Raw genomic sequence first — 24,707 nt, 5'->3', positions numbered from 1 at the left:
CGTGCAGTAATTATTCTAATCTTAACCTCACAATACCTATGTGAGTGGTATGTGGGGAATGGTAGTATATTCCTAGAGTCATCGTATAAAGCCAGTTCTTGAAACTTTGTTAATAGACTTTCACACGATAGTTTACGTCTGTCTGCATCTGCGTAGATACTCCACAAGCCACTGTATGGTGCATGCCACTATCAATCATTTCCTTTCCTGTTTCACTCTCAAGTAGAATGAGAGAAAAATGACTGCCTGCCACCATATGAGCCATAATTTCTCATATCTTATTTTAGTGGTCCTTATGTGCAATGTATGTTGGCGGCAGGAGAATCATTTGGCAGTCAGCTTCAAATGCCGATTCTCTAAATTTTCTCATTAGTGTTTCCCATAAAGAATGTTGCCTTCCCTCCAAGAATTCACATTTGTGTTCCCGAAGCATCTCCGTAACACTTAAAACTTATTTTTTTCCACATTTAGGGCTAGATGCCATTCATCACATCAACTGTAAAGTTTGTCTAAGTCATCTTGTATCTTCCTACAGTCACTCAACTATCTTCAAGAGTCTGCTAGTTTAGTTCCTTCGATCTCTCTGTGACACACTTCTCTGTATACGTTCAGTATCCCTTATCAGTACAATTTGCGAGTGGGAAAGGGAAGGGGGAACAGTTATTGGTGCCACAGGTACCTATCACACACAGTCAGATGGCTTGCAGAATATTGATATAGATGTCGATGTGTGGCTGTATTGAGGACTCATTGCCAGCTGTAAAATCAGAAAGTGATACTGTTAAAACATTTGTCAAAAACAGGGATTTGGGTGGGATTATTCTGAAAGTCTTTTTCCTATTGACATTCAGCAGGGAAATACTGAATCTATCGATACCTCCCATCTTTGATCCATGATGTCATCAAAATGATAGACACAAACCACTCACTGAAATACAGTGCACATGAAATACACACTATAACAAGAATTGTAGTTGAAACTTCCTGGCAGATTAAAACTGTGTGCCAGACCGAGTCTTGAAATCGGGACCTTTGCCTTTCACGGGCAAGTGCTCTACCAACTGAGCTACCCAAGCACGTCTCACACCCCGTCCTCACAGCTTTACTTCTGCCGGTACCTAGTCTCCTACCTTCCAAACTTTACAGAAGCTCTCCTGCGAGCCTTGTGGAACTAGCACTCCTGAAAGAAAGGATATTCCAGAGACATGGCTTAGCCACGGCCTTGGGGATATTTCCAGAATGAGAATTGTAGTTATTATCCTGACATACTTCTATTCACCAATTCATAATTACTATCCGCTTTCCTAGACCTCAGGCTCTGCTACACATGAATCTGTTACCACTAACTGTTGGAGACATTCAAATACAAGGCTGCAAAATGGAAACTGCTGAAGGGATCACAATGCCATTACCTATAGAACAAAGTAACCACCCTGTAAGAGCACTGAGGCCTCAAACTCATGTGAGGGATGTGGGTGCACACTCGGGTGGCAGCAGAGCGAGTACGTGAACACACAACCATTCACTGCTATCATTAGTGTTGAAAACAGAGAGGTGGAGGTTTCAAAAGAAGAGCAAAGGGCCACATTGTGTTTCCTTACAGTGGAGGGAGTGTGGGGAATGAAAATTAATTGGAGAATGGCTAAAGTGTAGGGAGAGCACTGCTTGTCTATTGCTCACCATGACTCTGGGACAGTGATATCAGTATAATATGCTGGTCTTCAATAATGAGGGCATTCAGCTGCCGGGCAGTGGTATCAGTAATGTGGTGTGACATTTCAGATCGTGCTTCGTTGGCCAATGACATCTATCCTTCCTTGAGTCACTTCTGCCACTCATTGACTCTCGTAGCAGACATATACATTTGTGCCAGTCATTGATGAATGTCCATTCCCTACACTCATTCCTCTATCAACAAATATGCTATACCCCTTAGCTCTTCTTTTCAAATGTCCAGTTCTCTGTTCTCAGTATTATGCAATGCACTGGACAGTCAATGTGCGCATGTGCTCACTCTTGTCATCGCATGGCTGTGCACCAATGTCCCACTAATGCCGTATTTGTGACCTCAGTGCCCTTATAGGGATCACACCTTCCCCAGTAGGCAATGACATTATGATCCTTTCAGCAGTTTTCATTCTTTTTTCTTTTTTTACATTCCATGTATGTTTGTATGCATTTGATTTCACCTGCCATTTTTTCAAAGTTGCTGGTCAAATTTGATGTCCTGTATCAGTAAGTTAGTCAAACATTCAATGAAAGTAAAATTCTGGTGACCAATCTGACAATAAAATGTTTGAAGTTTTGGTTTTACAAAGTCAACAGAAGGGTCAGAGACAGTGATCATTCAACACTGATAGTTGTCCGTAAGGGAGGTGACACTTTGCCCGGCCTATCCCAGTCTGGAGCACAGATTACACAATTCTCATACACTTCTAGAAATGATTTCCATTTGTTCCACCAAACTGCTAGTTTAGTTATTTTTACCATTTCCTGGCTTGTGACATGACCCATATCGGAACTTGTATCAGAATTAGCAATTTCAGAGTCTTACCCTCTGTCCCCTCTTTCTCATCCCCTTATTCTATGGATGCCTATGCGAGCACTGAAAGGGAACGTAACAGACAGAAGGCCATGAGCTTATTCTCTCCCAAAATTGCTTCACTACTAAAGATTGTAATTAAGTTAATCCTTTCAATCATTGCCTAAATGCTGAGATAACAGGTACTAAGATAAGTGATTATGGCATAGAAAATAAAATCAATTTGTTCAACAGAGGAATGGCAACTGAGCCTGTTTAAATACTTGTACAGTTACAAGTAGACTAAGCAAAAGTACTTACTCTGCTTCTGACGGCAGTTTATCATAGATTTCTGGAGCAACGAAAGATACTAAGTGAATTATCATCAATGTGTTGCCCAGTGCAAACCCCCAAGTGAATGGAAAAATGTACAGGCAACTTCTTTTATATAAGAAGAGAAGAAGAATTACACACCTATAGCCTTGATATTGGTTTCCAGTAGATTTTGTGAGGATATTCTTAGGTTGAACATAATAAATTTGCTTCTGACAGAAAAGCTTCTGTCCACAAAAGGGCAAGGACTAGAAAGCATTGCTGATATGAAACTCAGCTCACCCTTTCCTCACATGATATCCTGTCAACCATGGATGAAGAGCGTTAGACAGATTTCATGTCCATAGATTTCCAGAAAGTGTTTGACACTCTGCCCCACTACAAACTATTAATGAAGGTCCAAGCATATGGGATAGATATGTGAGTGGCTCAGAGGCTTTTTATGTAATAGAACCCAGTGTGTTGTTCTGGATGGGGAGTGTTTATTAGAGACAAGTATATTGTCAGAAGAGCCCAGGGAAGAGTCACAGGACTACTCTTATTGCCCATGTACGTAAGTGATCTCACAGATAGAATGAGTAGCAATCTGAGACTGTTTGCTGACGATGCTGTGATGTACGGTAAGGTGTCACCATTGAGTGACTGTAGGAGGATGAAGAATGGCTTGGAGTTAGGTGTGGCATGGTGAATTGCAGCTTTCTGTATAAATATAGAAAAATGTAAGTTAATGGAGGAAAACAGTCCTGTAATGTTAGACTACAGCATTGGTGGTGTATTGCTTTACACAGTCACGTTGATTAAATACCTACACATAATGTTGCAAAGGTATATGAAACAGAACATCCAAATAATATAGTAATAGGGAAGATGAACTGTCAGCTTCTCAGTTTATTAGGAGAATTGTAGGAAAGTACAATTAATCTGTGGAACAGACTGCTATAGAACACTAGTGCGACCCTTTCTTGAATACGGTTAGGGAGCCCCACCAGGTCGGATTCAAGGATGACGCAGAAGCAATTCAGAGGCTAGATTTATTACTGGTAGTTTCGATCAGCACATAAGTATTACTTAGATGTTTCTTTGACTCAAATGGAAATCCCATGAGGAAAGAAGACTTTCATTCCATGAAATGCTAAACATTGAGAACATTAGACAATTGTCATTTCAGTGTGACTGTAGAACGATTCTACTGCCACTGATGTAAGAACCCTGAAGACAGGATAGGAGAAATTTGGGCTCGTGGAGGCATATGGGCAGTCACTTTTCCCTTAATCTGTGTGCAAGTGGAACAGGAAAGGAAATGACAATACTAAAGAGCATCGAAAGCAGCAGCTGAGAGGGATTGGACAGTTTTCCCACCCCGTCTTCCATCCGTTTTTAAGTGCCAGTGAGAAGCCTTTGTAGTAGTCTGGCTCAGTTCATGACTCTAAGCCCACGGTATTACTACAGTGCCATTTCCACCATGGGTGCCATCCAGGTAGTGTCGTTAACAGGGTTTATGTGGCAGTATCCAGATAGTTTCTATATCTTTTCCTACATAAAATCAGTAATCATCTGTTTGTTTCCTCTCCTCTTCAACCAGATGGCCATCTATATCCTCTGTTGATTGTTCAGAGTCACCTCTGTGGTTTTCTTCTTCAATAACTTCCTCGTCCGACTCAGATTCACATGAATCTGACAATTCTTATAATTCTTCTTTTGACAATTCTCACAATACTTTCTCATAGTCTTCAGAATGTACAATTAGATGGTGAATGTCAAATCCCTTCTTTTTCTCCATTTCCACACTTTTATGAGACTTAATGAAACACATATTTTTATAAAAGTAATATATTGTAGCAAATCAATATCCGAGATTGTAAAAAGTAATGAAAATTGCATGTGGGAACTTTGATTTGATTTGAATGTCTGTTATATACTAATATAAGAGAAAGAGTGCCTTGAGGTGAAAGAAAAACACAAGTATAGAAAATACTTAAATCACAAGGCGCGTAGCAGCAAACACGCCATATATGCAGCACTTATGTTTCAAACAAAAATAGCGACCAAACTGCTGAAAGCATGATCGCGCAAATGTAGGAAGTGGTGACATCTGTTGAGAATAACAGATATGTATCTGGACTTGGACGCAACTGTAACGCTGTCTGTGATACTAACAGAAAACTAAATCTTGCGGCTAACTGCCGCAGGCATGCCCACCAAAGGGTTAATAAAAGCAAAACAAGGAAGAGTAAATGTAGTAGAATTACATCAAGTGGTGATGAGGAAATTAGATTCGGAAATTAGCCACAAAAAGTGGTGGAGTTTTCTGTTTGAGTAGCAAAATAACTGATGATGCCCAGACTAAAGAGGATATAAATTGTAGACTGCCATTGGCAAGAAATGTGTTTCTGAAAAAGAGAAATTTGTTGATCTCAAACATAGATTTAAGCATTAGGAAATCTTTTCTGAATCTATTGGGAGATTGTTATTAAAATGCAGCTACTCACAGAGCTCCAGAGTGGGCTATAATTATTGTATGGCAAGTTCCAATTTTGGCCATCAGGTGCAAATCTGACTCTGTACAGCATCCTCTCATCATCTCTGGTGCTCATGTTGAAGAAATGGTGTAAGCGGCAGTTAATAATATCAACATTGTGCCTTTCTCACTTGTTTGCCCTTTTCTGCTCACATCCTGTTTCTAACTCATTACATACAGAAACATTTCTGTACGTCTTCCTTGCATTCACAGTGCCAGATTTGCACCCAGTGGCCAAAATTGGTGCTAATTTTTTTCCAGTGTAAATCAGTTCCCCACTAACACGTTAAAATAACTACCAGGTTTTGGTGCCATCCAATAATTACAGCTAACACTGGGTGTCTGTGATTAGTTTCACTCTAATTGTAACTGCCCAGTACGGAGTATGAACAGCAACAGCTGCATCAAGTATGGTAGTTGAAACATGCTTGATAAATATTTTAGATGAGAAGTGAATGGGGGCTTTTGAAATGCGCCACTACAGAAGAATGCTAAATATTAGTGACTATTGAGGAGGTACTGAATGGAATTGAAGAGAAAAGAAATTCATGGCACAGTCTGACTAAAAGAAGGGATCAGTTGATAGGACACATTCTTAGACATCAAGGGATCAATTTGATATTGGAAGGAAGTGTGCAGGATAAAAATTGTGGAGGGAGATCAAGAGATAACAGTAAACAGATACAGAAGGATGTAGCTTGCAATAGTTATTTGGAGATGAAGAGGCTTGCACAGGATAAGAGTAGCGTGGTGACCTGTGTCAGACCAGACGGGAGACGACGACGATGATTACTACTACTACTACTACTACTACTACTACTACTACTACTGCTGCACTTTATCGTGCTGGTGCAGGTCTTGCACCTCAAGTATTCACATATGTCCATAATGCACATAAGTGTATGTTTGCAAAGAGGGCAGTGGTTTTCATGGGGTTGTGCTGTATCTGCAAATTGAGATGACTGACTTTCAATATACACAGAACCAAACAAGAAACATGAATTTCTACATGACAAATACAATGCCAGAATACATGAAATATTGGGATCGCTGACTGCAAGAGCAAAGGTCTGTGATGTTCAACTACAAACCGTACAGAGAATAATTGCTGAAACATGGGCAATGGACACCTGTAGTCAAGAAATGAAGTTACAATCTCTGTGAAAAGATATTAGTGGTAGAACAACAGTCACCAGTTAGGTTTTTAAGGAAGACATTGTTCATTGTACTGTCGTAATTTTATAACACTGGTGAGTATCGTACAAGGCGAAAGGTAGGAGACATTTTGAACAACAAGGTAGCTTGCACAGGGGGCCACTGTTTGAGTGGGACAATTCTGATGTTATTGGGTTATAGGAACAAAAAATGCAACAATGAAAGATGCGTTCTAATCAAGAGAGTCAATACTGAAGCAGCTTGGGCTACTTTTATGCAATAATGTGTAACACCAGGAAAGGAAATCGTGTCGCCTAATTTTTATCTGGATGAGACCTGGCTCAATCAGAATCATGCCAAAAAGCACATCTGGCAGGACTCGAAATGCAGCAGTGGGTGGAAAGTGGCACAAATCAAAAGAAACTGCAGGACTGTCTGAATATGGCTTTTTCAGAAGTGCAAAGCTAATATTTGCGTACTGAAATCCAGTGATTATCATGAAGCAATGAGCAGTGATGTATTTAAACACTTGGTTTTATTTTTGGCCGAGCGGTTCTAGGCGCTTCAGTCTGGAACCGCACGATCACTACGGTCGCAGATTCGAATCCTGCCTCATGCATGGATGTGTGTGATGTCCTTAGGTTAGTTAGGTTTAAGTAGTTCTAAGTTCTAGGGGGCTGATGCCTTCAGAAGTTGAGTCCCATAGTGCTCAGAGCCATTTGAACCATTTTATTTTTATTTTTTATTATGTGGTTTAGAAGAAGGTTCTGTAGTAGTCATGGAAAATGCCTGTTATCAATCTAGAAAAAATGAGGAAGTTCCTAATTCAAGTACAGGGAAGGAAGGAAATGCACAGTGGGTAAAGAGAAAAGATTTTGGATCACCATACAAAAGTGTTGATGTTGGAAGAATTCATGTGCCACAAGCATCTTTATAATAAAAATGAAATTAACGGTTTAGCATCAAAAATGGATCACAGGTTGTTTGTCTGCCCCATAATTACTGCTAATACACACTATAGAAACTATGTTGGCCATACTGAAAAGGAAGGTTGCATCCAGAAACTGCACATTCAGAATTAAAGATGTGCAGAAATTAATTTGGGGAAGCAATTGATGATGTCATGATGCAAGACTGGGTTAAGTGCATACACCTCTCTGAAATTCTTCAAGAAAACTACTTTCTGAAGGAAGACATTTGAGAAGAGTTCGTTGAAAACACTGTCATTGCTTCTGATGACGCGTCGGACAGTGAGTCTTCAGAACAGGGCAGTTAAAGAGCAGTAAATTGCATTAAATGTTGTGCTTTCTATTCCATTCTCTTCGTAAAGCTGTGAACACTGTTGCCTTTCTGTTCTCTTTTGCTGTTGTCTTTCCTTCCCAACCTCGTCTCCCCTCCCCCACCCATTCTAGAAATTTATACCTAGTAGAATTCCTACCATTGTTGGTATGTTTACCAGTTTTGCTTGTGGGGAGTAGCAGACCCATGTCTTCTGCTTTGTACTGAGGTTAAAACTAACGTGAGAGTTGAGAGATGCTTAAATCTTTTCTTTGTTAAAACCAAAGTAGCTTTGTAATTTAAGAGGTGAGCGATAATGATGTATTTAGCCTTTGTTAGCTGTAATATACTTCTAAAACACATGAGAATACATCAGTATGGAAGATTGAGTGGCTACAGTTTCACAAAAGTATTTACAAAGTATTTTCTCGGCGTATGGTTTTGATGCCATAACAGATTGCTTGAAATAAGTCAATTTCCCCTGCCTATTCTAAAACAATTATTACAGTGTGCCATTTGCCAATTTTGAGTATCATATTTTCAAATGAGGAGCATACAGACAGCATTGTGTGATGGCATAGTTTGACAGGATCGGCTCAATATGCATGGGTCAGAGGCTTCCAGCTTACGGCAGCTACCAAGGTGTGTAGTGCGAGTGCAAGTAGGAGGAAGAATGCAGAAAAGGTGGAGAGTGTTCTTGCCTTCTACGCTTAACCCATCCAGCCAACACTTTTTTACTGCCTACTATAGTAGTGATATCCTCAGCTCCACTGTATTGTGGCCTGTGGAGTATGTGTGTGGATGTAGGCTTGATAAAGATGAAGCTTATTCACAGTTTTCAACAAGGGAATGGTGGGAAGACGCACACAAATACAGTCTTTATGAATTTGTGGAATATGCTTTATGGTCATCTGTTAAGAACTTTTTGAAAAACAAAAATCTCCTCTTGAGAAATCGATGGAGGTCTTGTAAAACTTGGTCCACAGTACTAGTCCTCGAGATTTAGAGGACCGTAGATAACAGCGCACAGGTCGATGCAGTGTTATTCGACTTCTAGAAAGCATTTGTTTCAGTTCTGCACTGTTACCTGGGGAACATGGTATGAGTTACTAACGTCTCCACATTTTTCATACTGCATAACATTGCAGTCTACATTTATTGGTTGGGCTGTGCAGGGCATGACATACAGATGTGCAGTGTATGGCAGTGATCCTCTGTTGAGGATATCAGAGTGTACGAGTGTACACCATTGCTGCCCCCCCCCCCCCCCCCAACCTGCATCCACTCCTCTCCCTCACTCACTGTTTCTTGGGAAAAACGTGACAGTGTTGCCAACCTAGCCAGGTAAACGATTTGCTGTGGCAGCTAGTACAGAGACATTGTTGTTTAGGTGTTAGTACTTTAGGAATGTTTGAATGTGGTGTGGTAATTGTAGCTCACTTAAATGATTTAAAATGTCATTGTTCCTATGTGTCTGTCTCTTTGAATAAAATTTGTCAGTATTTGCGAACTTCTACAGCATGGTCATTATCAAGTGTTGTGTACGTATGATAGTTCATATGTACACTAATAGCAGACCATAAATGCAGTAATATATAGTGTCCCAGGAGGAATGATAAGTGTTCAGGGATATAACAGGACCAGTTGTTCAAAGCAAAAGAAACTCAGGTAAACATGGGCTCTAAAATCCATACCTTGAGAGATATAAACACTTGTTCAGTAAAAGACATGGGTTTCCCAGTAGTGAGGATGAACAAGTGCTTTTGTGAGAGAGTTCTACATAGAGAATATGAAAGATCTTGCTCCTCTCCATTAGCAGTCTGTAATGAGTTGCTGGGAGGACAGTGTTCATTGTGATGAGAAAAATGTGTCATTCATTCATGTCTTGAGAAATGGTCTGTGAGTAGATGTTCATCATTATAGGCTTGTATCACTAACCGGAATATGTTGTAGAATTGTGGAACGCATTTTATGCTCGTGTGTTATGACCTTTATCTCTTTCTGTTATAATCATTGTGGATTCTGAAAACAACAATCGTGTGAAACTCATATTGCTTTGTTTTTATATGAGAATCCAAAAGCAGTAGATATAGTCACCTGGGTTGATACCATATTCCTCGAATTCTGGAAGGTGTCTGATACAGTTCCGCACTGTCACCTAATGAACAAAACCTGTGCGTACAGAGTATCATACAAACTGTCATCCTTTATGGAGAGAAATCTTCATATGTAAAAGTAACTTTGAAGTTTTATAGAACATTACTGTTAACACAGAAGATTCCACGGGAATGGAAATGTGTTTTGATTCAGCCACTCCACAAAATGAGTGACAGGATAGACCCTAATGGAAATGCCATGTGGCTATGGCCTTCTGTCGGGTAGACCGTTCGCTTGGTGCAAGTCTTTAGAGTTGACACCACTTCGGCGACTTGCGTGGCGATGGGGATGAAATGATGATGAAAGACACACAACACCCAGTTATCACGAGGTAGAGAAAATCCCTGGCCCTGCCGGGAATCGAACCCAGGACCCCGATCGTGGGTAGCGAGAACGCTACCGCAAGACCACGAGCTGCGGACGACAGACCCTAATAACTACAGAGAGATCTCATTATTACTGGTCACCTGGAAAATTCTCTCAAAGGCATTACTCAGCAAACTAGAATCACAATCTGCTACAAAGATAATATGAGTATCAAGCAGGCTTCAGGATAGGAAGATCCTGTGTGAATAGATTTGTTACCTGCAAATGCTCCTAAAGGTCAGACAGACAAACACTGTATTCACATATGTTTCTTCAATATCTCTGTAACACTCTTCCCTGGCTCAAGGAAATCTCTGACCGTTTGTGCTGCCCTTGGCTGTATATATCCAGTATCCCTAGTTAGTTGTGCGTGTCCCACATACTTGGGCAGTAGTCTAGGATGGGTCACTCGAGTGATTTGTAAGCAATCTACTTTGTAGACAGACTGCAGTTGACTAGTATTCTACCAATGTACCAAAGTCTCCACCTACTTTACTTATGTCTGAGGTTGTGTGGTAACTCGTTTTCATATTGTGTGAATATTTGCAACTGGTTGCCTGATTTTTCAATCTGTTCGTCTATTTTGTGAAAACAATTTTGAAGCTAAATCTCTGAAAATTTATATTTGGCTTCTTGAGTAGATGTAAAGAATTACATGTTTGTGTTTTTGGAAATCCTTCCGCCATGGGGGTGAAATACAGGCTGACTGATTAAATGACTCATCATTGCCCAGCCCAAATCACTACGAACAGAAGTTTGAAATATGGAGAGGGTATTGGTCTTACACTGCAGGCATCATTTAGTAAGGGATTGTTCGAAATTCCACTCCTAAGGAAATGAAGTAGGGGATAAAAGGTTTTCTGGAATTATGTCCCTATTAAGGCAATTTTGAAGCTGATATTTGAAAAATTGGTACTTGGTTTCTTAGTCAGAAATAAAAAAAAATACTTGTATCAACATTTCTAGACATTTTACACTAAGGAGGTAAAATAGTGGATAAAAGTTTTTTTGAAAATAAATCATTATTAAAGTACCACTAAACGTTTCTATGAAAATTGGTATTTGACTGCTAAAGAATTGTTGGAAATGAAAGCTTTTATGTAAATATCACCACAAGAACTAAAAAGGCAGGCTTAAGAAAGATCTCAGATTCCAACTACCGGAATTGCTTACTTGGAAAAGACCGTGCTTCTATGGCCTTAATTAGCGTTAAAAGTTTAGGCAATGTTGCAATGTGTGAACACGAAAATTTGATTAAAGAAAAACAACAAAAGACAAATCTCTGCAGACCGTACAGTCTACGCAAGCGAAGCAGTGGGTGCTAAGCTACTAAATGTGTGTAAAATATGCCACTGTTGACTGCATTACTGCTATTGAAAATATATTCTTTGCACTTCTTAGTTTTTCATATGTAGTCCTGATTTAGCGTGTTTTATAAAAAGTACACTGATGGTCAGAAAAAAAACAGAACCTGTAGTACTTCACTGTCCACCACCCCCACCATACTATCCCTCCCCCTCCCCACCCCAGCCTCCTCCTTAACCACCCCTCCCCCTTTTCCAGTCGCCACTCCCATCATGCACTGGTGCTACTGCTTGCAGTGTGGTTTCAGTTGTCTGAGACTGGAGATGTGTGTGCAAGTTGCATTTGCGTGAGTGTGTGTATGTGTGTCTGTTGCTGACAATGGCCTTAATGACCCAAAGCTATAATTGTGTGAATCTTTTTGTTGTGCCTATCGCGACTCAGCATCTCCGCTATATGGCGTGTAGCAACTTTCCTTCTCTAATATTGGAACATCTTGAACAACTAGAGATAGTATGTTCATATTCACAGGGCATGCACATAACTTTGTTCTGCAGAAATGATTAGCATTTCGGTCATCTTGGTTCGACATGTGTTTGTTGCCTAGTGGGCCCAGGGTCCGCCGTAGGTGCTGTAACTTATTCCATTCGTGATGGCATTGACGTGTATAAGCCGCGAATGGCGTCTTGTAGTAAAGCCATCCATGCTGCATTCATCTCGTTCCAGAGTTCATTTGTGATGGTCAGCACTGCAGACACATTTTACTAGTAGGTGGTGTTGTACCTTGAAATCAATGGTGACCTTGATTTTGCAGGTTATGGTTCAAATGCTAATCATTTCTGCAGAACATACTAATGTACATCTCCTGTGAATATTAACATCCTATCTCTAGTCATTCAAGGTGTTGTTTGTTTTTATTCTGAACACGAGTGTGTATTTGATGCGAGTAAACTGAGAAAGCAGCGTGAGACCACTCAAAGATATTATTTTCATTTATATTACTGTTTATCTATTAAATGAAACTAGCCACATAACATTGAGCTCTGTAATAAAATAAATGTTGTCTTTGTGTCCCATGCTATTCAAAAGTTGCATATACAATGCATCTGTGCCTTATTGACATTAATCCACCTTATTATGGAAGTATATTCCTGTGAAATGAAATGCACAGTGTAAAGTATAATAAGCAAGTGATTACAATAATTTGAAGTCTCAATTAATATTCACATTAGTCATGGTCAAGACTTGCATTTAAAGGAAGTTCTTTTTAACTTGGTTGCTGCTTCATGGCAAGATTCATCTTCTGTGGCAGAATGTCTGCATACAGGATTATTTGGTCGGTTGTTCGATTTGGGGGAAGGGACCAGATAGCTCGGTCAACGGTCCCATCGGAATAGGGAAAGATGGGGAAGGAAGTCGGTCCTCCACTTCAAAGGCACCATCCCTGGCATTTGCCTGAAGTGATTAAGGGGAATCACGTAACATCTAAATTAGTGTGGCTGGACGCGGGTTTGAACCGCCATCCTCCTGAATGCGAGTCCAATGTGTTAACCATTGAACCACCTCACTCGATCTGGATACAGGAGGAGGAGGAGGAGGTAAGTATGTTTGATGCCAGTGTAAGAGGTCGTTCCAACTTTTTCTTGCAGGCTGTGAACAGTGGCGGCCTCCCTCCCGGCTATCCGCCGCCTCCACCGCCGGGCTATACTGGGCCGCCCATGGCGCCACGAGGTCCGTTCCCGCCTCCGCTGGCAGCTGCGGCCGCGGTGCCGGCGACCGGCCACGGCGACGTGAGGCTGCCACCCCCGCCTTCTGTACCGCCGGCCATGCCGCCCGTATACGGGGGACAGCCCCCCCTGTGGGCGGTGCCCCCAGTTACGCCCTCCACGATGGCGTCGACTGTGGTACCGCCGGTCAGCGTGCCGCCCGTCCTTCCCTCCTTGCCGGTGCCTGCAGTCCCCGGAAGTAAGTCAGTTCATAATTACTTATTAAATTTTTTTCTGTTTGAGGAGGTCACAAACACTCTGAAAATTCATGGTAACTATAAGGCAGTTAGCAGTGTTCATTGTAAAACTGCATGACAGGTTGCAATGTATCATAAAGAAAACTCTGTTGTTACATTATTTTGTTGTGGAAAGTAAAAACTTTTTCTTCTCCTTTCTTCAGATGTTAGGTGTTTGCGTGTTAACCCTTTGCTTCTGTTCGTGTTATCTGAGGCTCTATTGTGAGGACTGCCAGTAGGTAAGGTGACCCTGGCAGTGTTACAGGCACTGCATGGGCTAAGCCACCTCTGTGCGCACAGTTTCACTGTTCTGATGAAGGTTTTCTCTATTGTTGCTGTCGTCGAGCTCTTCACCGGAGCACTGTTAACCATCACTTTTTGGGTTTCTTTAGGGCCTTCTCGGCCACTGTAGCCGCCTCGGGGCAGATGGAGTTCACATTGTACATCACGCGTAAAGGCAGTCCCTTAATTTGGGTTACTGTCTGCCGCCCACAACTTGGATGAAGGAAGTTTGACTAACAGGAGACAAAAACTACTTATTCTGTTACTAGCTGCTCCCAGCCATGCGTTTCTGTCTCTGAGTCTGCTTAAATGGGAAAGAAAGAAAAGAGAAAGCACATGTTTCTAATATTTAGTATTTGTCCCAATCTCCTCCCATGTGTCTGTCCATCTCCTCCTCCTCCTCCTCTTTTCGTGCATCTCCTCTTCCCCCCTCTTTTTGTGCATCTCCTCCCCCCTCACCCTGTCGACTACCTCCACCCCCCCTTTCCCCAACCTCCACTCTCCTGCTCCTCTAGGCCTTCCTCCCCCCCCCCCCCACCCCTCTCTCTCTCTCTCTCTCTCTCTCTCTCTCTCTCTCTCTCTCTCTCTCTCTCTCTCTGCCCCCCCTGTGGGTTCGGGGGTAAGAATAGGCCCACGGTATTCCTGCCTGTCGTAAGAGGCGACTAAAAGGAGTCTCAAACGTTTTGGCCTTGTGAGATGGTCCCCTAACAGGTTTGACCTCCATCCTTCTAAATTTTCCGAAGAGCGAGCCGATTGGGGAAGGGCGCCTTACAAGGAGCGATGTGTCCATCATGCATTACCATCTCTAGCCAGGTTTGTCGTCATCGCTTAGCAGTCCCGCTCCCCTACCGTCTCTTGGGCGTGGATTTGTTCTTGGGTGCAGTTTATTGCAGTCTGCTATGCTGTGTCGCTTTATGCGCCAATGACGATATTGGACTACATCACCTGAAATCCAGCACGGTAGCCAGTCCGTTGTGATGGGGCCGCCATGTACCCTGTTGGTTGTAGCCCCCTGACTACACAGGGATCGCTCTGCTGATGCCAGCGCCGTTAACTCCCGACGTATGCCAAGGAGTAGATGCCTATCTCCTTGGGGCATTGGGACTCCCGGCAATGGCCATCCTGCCAGGTGGTCGTTGCTGAGGCTGGGTGGCGCCCGTGGGGAGGGCCCTTGGTCGGAGTAGGTGGCATCAGGGCGGATGACCCGCAATGAAGCGTAGTACATCATCTCTTGCTGGCGGCCAGCCGCCAGCAGTCTCTAAGCGTTCTAGGGCTCAATACAACGCAACTACATATGACCCCAAATCGTTCCCCTCCCTGGCTACACCATGGGAGGAACGAAAGACTAAGGATGCCAGCGAACCATACTCGCCCTGGTGTGTACGAGAGCTAATGGTGAATCCTTTACATCTATGAAGCCTCAGTTCTTCGTCGAGCACTTAGAGGACAAGTTCGGGGAGGTGGAGGGCTTGTCCAAAATGCGCTCGGGCTCGGTTTTGATCAAATCGGCGTCCTCCGCCCAGTCCCGCCGGTTACTCGATTGTAACAAGCTGGGGGATGTTCCGGTTACAATCACGCCCCATAAGAGTCTTAATATGGTCCAGGGAATAATATTCCATCGGGACCTTCTATTGCAGTCCGATGACGAGCTTCGCGCCAATTTAGAGCGGCGAGGTGTTCACTTCGTCCGGCGCGTACATCGTGGTCCAAGGGATAAGCAGGTTGCCACCGGTGCCTTCATCTTGGCCTTCGAGGGTGATACCTTACCTGAGAAGGTCAAGGTGATGGTCTATCGTTGTGCCGTCAAGCCATATATCCCTCCCCCGATGCGGTGCTTTAAGTGCTGGAAGTTCGGGCATATGTCTTCCCGCTGTACTTCCAGCCTCACATGTCGAGATTGTGGACGCCCATCACATCCCAATACTCCATGTGCTCCGCCTCCCATCTGTGTAAACTGCAGAGAGCACCACTTGCCTTGCTTGCCGGACTGCAGGATCTTCCAGAAAGAGCGCAAAATCATGGAGTATAAGACCCTGGACCGCCTGACATACACTGAGGCCAGGCAGAAGTTCGAACGCCTCCATCCTGTTCGAATGACTGCCTCTTACGCCACGGCTACTACTGTTATGGCCCCATTAGCTCTCCCTCAGACTGCCACCTCTCAGAGCCGGAATGCTACACCTGCCCCCTTGATGGTGGGGGGCACTTCACTCCCTGCTGCTCCTGCACTACCTGCCTCAGGAGCAGCAACCCCCCAACCATTGGGGACATCAGTCCCCACTTCTAAGCTGGGGAAGCCTCAAACTTCCCTGGCTCGACTGGCACGGAAAGGGTCCCTTCCTTCCCAGGTTTCCGCCTCTGGGAAGGGTGACGTCAGCCAATGGAAGAAAAGCAGACCAGCGGCTGGTCGCAGGGCTTCCCGCTCCTCCTCTGTCTTGGAGACTGACTCGCTGGAGCCCTCCCAGCCAATGAAACCCAAGGACCAGAGAGACAAGACGAAGAAGAAGACCTCTAAGGCCAAGGACCACGCGGTGGCATCCACCCCACTGCTCCCTACAGGCTCTGCGTCCGAGGATAAGGTGGAGATCCGGGCGTCTGCTGAGGACCTGGATCTCGCCGGACCCTCAGACACCATGGAAGCTGATTGTACTGGTCCTCCATCGGTGGCAGCAGGTGACCCAGTGGCGTGATCTGCCTCCTCGGCCCCTTCACACCTTTTTCGGACATGGACAAAGCGATACTCCAGTGGAACTGCAGCGCTTTTTTCCACCACCTTGCTGAGCTTCGCCAACTCATCAGCAGTCACTCTTTCCTCTGCATTGCCCTACAGGAAACTTGGTTTCCGGCAATGCGGACCCCTGCCCTACGTGGGTATCGGGGTTATTACAAGAACCGGGCAGCTTATGAGAGGGTATCTGGTGGAGTCTGCGTCTACATCCTTAACTCTGTCTACAGCGAATGTGTACCTCTTCACACACCTTTAGAGGCTGTCGCTGTAAGGATGTGGACGCCTCAGCCTATTACTGTCTGCAGTTTGTATCTTCCGCCAGATGGTGATGTCTCGCGTCATGTGTTGGCTGCATTGATAGCACAACTGCCTCCTCCTTTTGTGTTACTGGGCGACTTTAACGCCCATAACCCCCTGTGGGGTAGCGCCGCGATTACTGGCCGGGGTAGAGATGTCGAGACTCTTCTCTCGCAGCTTGACCTCTGCCTCTTAAACACGGGAGAGCCGACACATTTCAGCGTAGTCCATGGCACATTTTCGGCCATCGACCTTTGTATCTGCAGCCCCGGACTTTCACCGTCCATCCACTGGAGTGTCCATGACGACTTATGTGGTAGTGACCATTTCCCCATCTTTCTGTCACTACCGCAGCGTCACTCTTCTGAACGCCCCTCCAGATGGGCTCTGAATAGGGCTGATTGGGGCTTGTTCTCCTCTCTCGCCACTATCGCACCTCCTTCCCATGACACCATTGATGCGGTGGTTCAGTCGGTCACCACCGGCATCGTTTCTGCAGCGGCATCTGCGATTCCCTGTTCATCCGGGTCCCCTCGGCGGAGGACTGTGCCTTGGTGGGCGCCCGAGATCGCAGAGGCGATTAGAGATCACTGGCGGGCTCTTCAACGCCATAAGCGGCACCCGTCCTTGGAGAACCTCATCGTTTTTAAACAGCTCCGTGCCCGTGCCCGACGCCTTATTCGCCAACGGAAGCAGGAGTGCTGGGAACGGTATGTTTCCACCATTGGCGTCCGTACCTCTGCATCACAGGTTTGGGCTAAGATTAGGCGACTCCATGGCTATCGGCCGCCTGTCTCTGTCCCTGGGCTTTCGCTGAATGAATGGAGTGGTGTGTACTGACTCCGACACGATTGCGGACCGGTTAGCAGCGCATTTTGCTCAGTGTTCCGCATCTACGAATTACCCACTGGCCTTTTGCTCCCGGAAAGAGCGGTTGGGAAGTTGGAGGCTTTCCTTCCACACGCGCCACGCGGAGTCGTACAATGCTCCTTTCAGCGACTGGGAATTCCAGAGTGCACTATCTGCTTGCCCTGATACGGCTCCTGGGCTAGACCGCATCCACAGCCAGATGCTGAAACACCTCTCTGTGAATTGCCAGCGACGCCTCCTAGATGTTTTCAACCGCATCTGGGTTGAGGGTGTGTTCCCGTCTCAATGGCGAGAAAGCATCGTCCTCCCCGTGTTGAAACCTGGCAAGAACCCGCTGGAGGTGGACAGCTACCGCCCCATAAGCCTCACCAACGTTCTTTGCAAGTTGCTAGAACGTATGGTGAGCCGGAGGTTGAGTTGGCTCCTCGAGTCTCGAGGCCTTCTGGCTCCGTCTCAGGGTGGGTTCCGTAAAGGCCGCTCTGCCGTCGATAATCTGGTCTCCCTAGAGTCTGCCGTCCGTACAGCCTTCGCACGCTGCCAACATCTGGTTGCCGTCTTCTTCGACATGCGGAAGGCGTACGATACGACTTGGCGATATCACATCCTGGCCACACTTCATGGGTGGGGTCTTAGGGGCCCGCTCCCGATTTTTATTCAGAATTTTCTGTCGTCTCGTTCCTTCGGCGTGCAAGTTGCTGCGTCCCATAGTTCCTCCTGGGTCCAGGAGAACGGGGTCCTCAGGGGTCTGTCCTCAGTGTCTCCCTGTTTTTAATTGCGATCAATGGGCTCGCTGAGGCGGTGGGATCGTCAGTCGCAGCTTCGTTGTATGCAGACGACTTCTGCCTCTACTACAGCTCCGCTGGCATTGCAGTTGCTGAGCGCCAGCTGCAGGGCGCTATCCGCAAGGTGCAGTCGTGGGCTGTAGCACACGGCTTCCAGTTTTCGGCTGCTAAGACCTGCGTTATGCATTTCTGCCGGCATCGCACGGTTCACCCTGAGCCACGCCTTTACCTTGACGGTGAACCTCTTGCTGTGGTAGACACACATCGGTTCTTGGGACTGGTATTTGATGCCCGGTTGACTTGGCTGCCTCATATTAGGCAGCTTAAACAAACATGCTGGCGGCATTTAAACGCTCTCCGTTGCCTTAGCCACACCGGATGGGGTGCCGATCGGTCCACCCTTCTCCGGCTGTATCAAGCGCTGATCCAGTCCCGCCTTGATTATGGGTGTGTGGCTTATGGTTCGGCATCGCCATCAGTGTTGCAATTACTGGATCCCATCCATCACTGCGGGATCCGACTCGCCACAGGAGCATTTCGGACAAGCCCTGTTGACAGCTTACTTGTGGAGGCTGGTGTTCCTCCATTGCGGATCCGGCGCGACCGACTTCTGGCCGCTTATGCTGCCCACGTTTGTAGCTTGCCAGGGCATCCCAACTACCGTCTCCTGTTCCCGCACTCGATCGTCCATCTTCCAGACAGGCGGCCCCGGTCAGGGTGTACGATCGCGGTTCGTATCCGGGCTCTACTGTGTGGGATTGAGTTTTTTCCTCTCCCGCCTGTTTTCCGGGCCAATCTCCATCTGCCCCCTTTGTGTGTGCGCCGACCATGCGTTCGGCTGGATTTGGCACAGGGTCCGAAAGACTCGGTCCCTCCTCCGGCCCTCCGCCGCCGCTTTGTTTCTCTCCTTGCCGAGTTTCTCGGATCTGCCGTGGCCTATACCGACGGTTCGATGGTCTCTGGTCGCACTGGTTACGCTCTTACTCTAGAGGATCATTGTGAGCAACGGTCGCTGGCACCCGGGAACAGTGTATACACTGCCGAGTTGGTTGCCATCTATCACGCCCTAGAGTATATCCGCTCCCGCTCAGGTGAGTCCTTTGTCATCTGTAGTGACTCCCTGAGTGGTTTACGAGCTCTTGACCAGTGCTTTCCTCGTTCCCGTCTGGTGATGGCCATCCACGAGTCGCTCCATGCTCTTGCCCGTTGTGGCCGCTCCGTGGTCTTTGTTTGGACCCCAGGTCATGTCGGCATCCCGGGCAATGAGCGGGTTGACACGCTGGCTAAACAGGCAGTGAGTTCACCGGCTCTGGAACTCGGCCTTATGGAGTGTGATCTCCTGTCGCTTTTGCGCCAGAAAGTGCTTGGTGCCTGGGGTGATGAGTGGCGCACCCTGCCCACGCCCAGCAAACTTCGGGCGGTGAAGGAGACGACCGGTGTGTGGCGCTCCTCCATGCGGGCCTCTCGGAAGGACTCTGTCGTTCTCTGCCGGCTGCGCGTTGGCCACACGTGGCTGACGCACGGCCATTTGTTGCGCCGGGAGGACCCACCGCTATGTCGCTGCGGGGCAGCTCTGACGGTGGTCCACATTTTGGTGGACTGCCCGCTTTTAACAGGACTCAGGCAGACGTTTGCGCTGCCTGATACCCTCCCTGCCCTTTTATGTGACGACGATGCTATGGCGGACCTCGTGTTGAGTTTTATTCGGGCAGGGGGTTTTTATCGTATGATTTGAGTGTTTGTCCTTTTATTTCCTGTATTGACTTGGAGCTTTGGCCTGTGGTTTTAAACTGTGGGTTTTAATGTCATTTGGTGGTTGGCTTTTCCTTATTTTCATGGTCGGCCAACCACCTTCACACTCGGTGTGATTTTAGTTCCGTTTGTCTGGTCTTTGTCTGTCTTTCTTGTATTGTGTCGTCCCTTGTCTCAGTTCTCCGTTTTTAACGACTCACAGTTTTTATTTCGTGTGATTTTATCGTGGAACAAGGGACCAATGACCTTAGCAGTCTGGTCCCTTCAATCCCACACCCAACCAATCTCTCTCTGCCCGTCACCTCATTCCCCTCCTATCTCCTCTTCCACCATCCATCTGACCTCGAGCCTTATTTAATGGTATTGAAAATTGTTCCTGTAGCAGTATTTTAATCGTAAGCTGATAAACCGTAAGTACAACTTTCCTGTTTGCTAACAAAATATATATCTCCAAACTTTTATTTCAGTAACATGTAAAAATTGTGATTTTTCCCCCTTATACGAGACCTGTCTAAAAAGTACCCAACCTTTAGCCAGAAAAGATATTTCGAATACCTGACGGGTTTGGGACCCTAATCCCCATCAAAGTAGGCCCCTTCTGCTTGCACGCACTTAGCCCACTGATTCTTCCACTGCTGGGAACACCTCTGGAAGTCTTCTTTTGGAATGGTGTTCACCTCCATCATCGTGTTCTGCATTCTCTCTTCTCTACTCTCCCGGGATTGGAATGACTCCTTACCCTCTCCCTTAAAACCCACATCCTTTCGTCTTTCCCTCTCCTTCCCTCTTTCCTGAAGAAGCAACCGTTGGTTGCGAAAGCTAGAAATTTTGTGTGTGTGTTTGTGTGTTATTTTATTGTGCCTGTCTACCGGCGCTTTCACGCGTGGTAATTCTTGGAATCTTTGTTTCAATATATTTTTCCCATGTGGAAGTTTCTTTCTATTTTATTTACAGAATGTTTTTTATATCACAATCTGACCTGTATCTGTAAGCCATAACACTTATATGTCGTGTTGCTGTTTGCTTGTAGAGGCCGATTTCTTGAAACATGCTAACGTTTGTGGGACATAAAAGTTCTGCAGCGTCAATTAGAAAGTCTTCTACAAACTCCTCTTCAGAAAACGGTCTCCTGGATGTTGCTATTCTAAATGCAATGCAATTTTGAAATTTGCTCCTATTGCATGTGTACTGCAATCGTCACTCTCGAAAATTGAAAACAGTATGTTGTACGATAAAATAGATATGAATGTACTCAAGAAATGAAGAATGTGATTTTCACTCCGCAGTGGAGTGTGCACTGATATGAAACTTCGTGGCAGATTAAAACTGTGTGGCGGACTGAGACTCGAAGTCGGGACCTTTGCCTTTCGCGGGCAAGTGCTCTACCATATGAGCTACCCAAGCATGACTCACGAGCCACCCTCACAGCTTCAATTCTGCCAGTACCTCGTCTCCTACCTTCCAAACTTCACAGAAGCTCTTCTGCGAACCTTGCAGAACTAGTACTCCTGGAAGAACGGATGTCATGTTTAAATGGCTGAGAATACAGTTCTCCCATTCTTTGCTTTTTGCAATACTCGGGACCTTTGCCTTTCGCGTGCAAGTGCTCTACCATCTGAGCTACCCAAGCATGACTCACGAGCCACCCTCACAGCTTCAATTCTGCCAGTACCTCGTCTCCTACCTTCCAAACTTCACAGAAGCTCTTCTGCGAACCTTGCAGAACTAGTACTCCTGGAAGAACGGATGTCATGTTTAAATGGCTGAGAATACAGTTCTCCCATTCTTTGCTTTTTGCAATACTCGCCATTTCTTAGTACGTCCGACGTAAGGCTACAGTTGCCAGAGTAAAGAAAGACTGGGTGTGTTTCAACTGTCCTGGTACCTTATAAACGAGGAGGCGGCACTATTACCGCTCATTTAGTGTACATGTCTAGTCATAGATGTTGCTGTTCTGCTTTGTCCACTGACAGAGATGTGAGTACTTGTGCCGCACTTCCACACTTTTGCACAGTGTGTGGCATTTGGCCAGTCCTGAATTAATGGGAAATATCTTAGGAAAACTGCACTGAGGCATGGTGCTGCTTCATGATGACTTTCATTCCCATATTGAGATTCTCGTAATACAGAAGTTATGCCATCTCAAGTGGGAGACACTTGAATACCTGCCCAAAAGTCGTGATCTCTCCCCATGCTGTTATACATTTGGTTCCTTAAAAAATGCCTTGAACGAGCGACGGTTCCAGCTGGATTAAGATGTGCAGCAGGCAGTAACAGACTTGTTCACCAAGAAGCAGGACACAGCACTTTATCAAATGAGTATCTTCAAACTTATGGGGAGGTGGGATGACTGCTTCAGTGTTTATAGCGATTTTGCCTTATTGGCATATCGATTCTGGACTGTACAAACTTCAAACAAACTTTTTAATTTCCTCTTATATCTGTTTTCATCCTCCATTTTGATCTGGGCTTTGGCCGGGCACTGGGGGATGGGGGGGGGGGGGATAATTTTCTTTTTTAAATAATTTATTCAGATATGTCTAGTAACTTGAAGTTCAGTTTTATTAATGCTTCTATGCATGAGGAGTCTTGCAGCAGGGTATAACACATATGGTATGTTGCAAGTTTTGCATTGGCAAGTGATGTCTCGGGTGTGCTTTCTGTTTTGTGTAAACCATGCGTCTCCACTTTCACATACTTTTCTTTGAATTTTGACTCACGGTAACATTTGGAGAATGCCTGCATTTCTCTGGTCTGTTGCATAATTTTCAACAGTTTCCCCGATAAGAGACATGTGAATCTCTACAGGTGCCATTTTTTGTCCGCAAAGCATGAACATCTAAAATGCACAAATCCAGACTGAAAAAAATATTTCTTGCGCCATTTCACAATCTTACGCTCTGATCCTACTGAGTTTAGTAGCATGTCACTATGGTCAATTGCACCCATACTTGAATTGTGATCGACAGTACGTTGGGGTTTCGTAATTTTGTCAGCAATATTTCCGTTGGTGTTCTCTGTTTCAACCATTTGTGTTGTGTTACCTGTGGAAACATCCACACAACTCATTTATCGCAGGTCTTGATAGCAAGCGTGTTGTCAGTTGACTTAAACTTAGTTTCTCCTTGTTGCAATTTCGTCTGCAGTATTGGCATGTTGTGCATATTCTTACTAAAAGTGCCACATGTGGTTGTTCTGTGTTTGTGAAGCCAAAGAGAAACACCTGGGCTGGAATACTGGTTATCAATAAACAGATAATGTCCCTGTTCCAAATATGATCTCGTAAGTGTTGCCACTTTTCCTTTAATACAAGAACCCAATTTCTGTAGCTGTACTTCTGTATACAGTGAAATTCAAAATGTACCCAGTGCGATTGTGATACAGCAAGTCTTCTATTCTGAATCTACTTTGTTTCAGTGAAATAAATGGTTTAAAAGACAATCAATCTTTGAACAACAAGATACTTCTGTCATTGCAAAGTTTCTGATATGGACTAAATGTACTGTAAAACACAGTACGAACCATTTCACAAATATTCCCAATTTTAAACAAACTGTTGCTTCCAGAGCTCGCAAATTTGTCACTAAAGTGCAGCATTCTCAACAGTAAAGTAAAATGATCTTGGGACATAATTTTTCTGAAAACTGGAGTTTTTAAAAGCATGGCTGTGGACCAGTAATAATTTATTTTCAACCTTCTATCATCTTAGACCTTGAGAAGACCAACAGCAACAAAACAATAATATTTTTCAAATCCAGTACTATTCCACTTTGACAGTCAAAAATGTAGAGATTCTGGAGTACTTGCCTTGGTGTATGCAGAAAATTGTTCATTTTGCTCCCTGTAAAATGTTAAACAGGTCGTCTGACAGGAATATAATGAAAAATGATAGAATGCTTGAGTGATTAACCAGTTGACATTTGTGCTCTAAAACTAACTTATCAAAAACATATTTTAATTGCTGAAAATTGGTTTGCTTCAAATCGAAGACGTCACTGAGGTGTGCTTTATTCTTAAGTAGTTCGCTGTCTTTCTGACTCTTCAGATTCTGAATATCTGTTGACTGCACCTCTTGTAGAAACATCAAACTAGTGAGCTGCACCAGCTGATGTGCACGTCTGTGGACTATTATTTAAGAATTTGGTTGTAGACTCATCAGTGCTACATACGTCAGAGACCCCATATTCACTGTGGCTCCTAGTGAATACACCCAGGCTCTCAAGTAGAACAGAAGAATGCAAAGTTAATACCGACAGAAATATGCGTAGCAAAGTCAAAATCTGCAGTGAGGATCCACCGCACCAAATGTAGATGCACACTTGAACTGTGCAGTGGTAACTTTGAAAATCTCTGGAAGAATTGTG

The 24,707-nt window shown here is 44.8% G+C and overlaps 1 protein-coding gene across 2 annotated transcripts in view; it reads left to right on the top strand.

The window, feature by feature from the left end:
- Nucleotides 1-24,707, top strand: part of LOC126293413 (pre-mRNA-processing factor 40 homolog A-like) — a 150,117-nt gene that overhangs the window by 4,771 nt on the left and 120,639 nt on the right. For both annotated transcript variants that reach the window (XM_049986636.1, XM_049986637.1), the window contains exon 2: nucleotides 13,280-13,595. In XM_049986636.1, coding sequence (XP_049842593.1) covers nucleotides 13,280-13,595 — 316 coding nt within the window. The remainder of the gene's footprint in view (nucleotides 1-13,279; nucleotides 13,596-24,707) is intronic.

The sequence above is a fragment of the Schistocerca gregaria genome, chromosome 10 (assembly GCF_023897955.1).
Source record: "Schistocerca gregaria isolate iqSchGreg1 chromosome 10, iqSchGreg1.2, whole genome shotgun sequence".
Classification (NCBI taxonomy): Eukaryota; Metazoa; Arthropoda; class Insecta; order Orthoptera; family Acrididae; genus Schistocerca; species Schistocerca gregaria.
The sequence above is the reverse complement of the archived record's forward strand: the minus strand, read 5'-3'. Positions and strand labels throughout refer to the sequence as shown.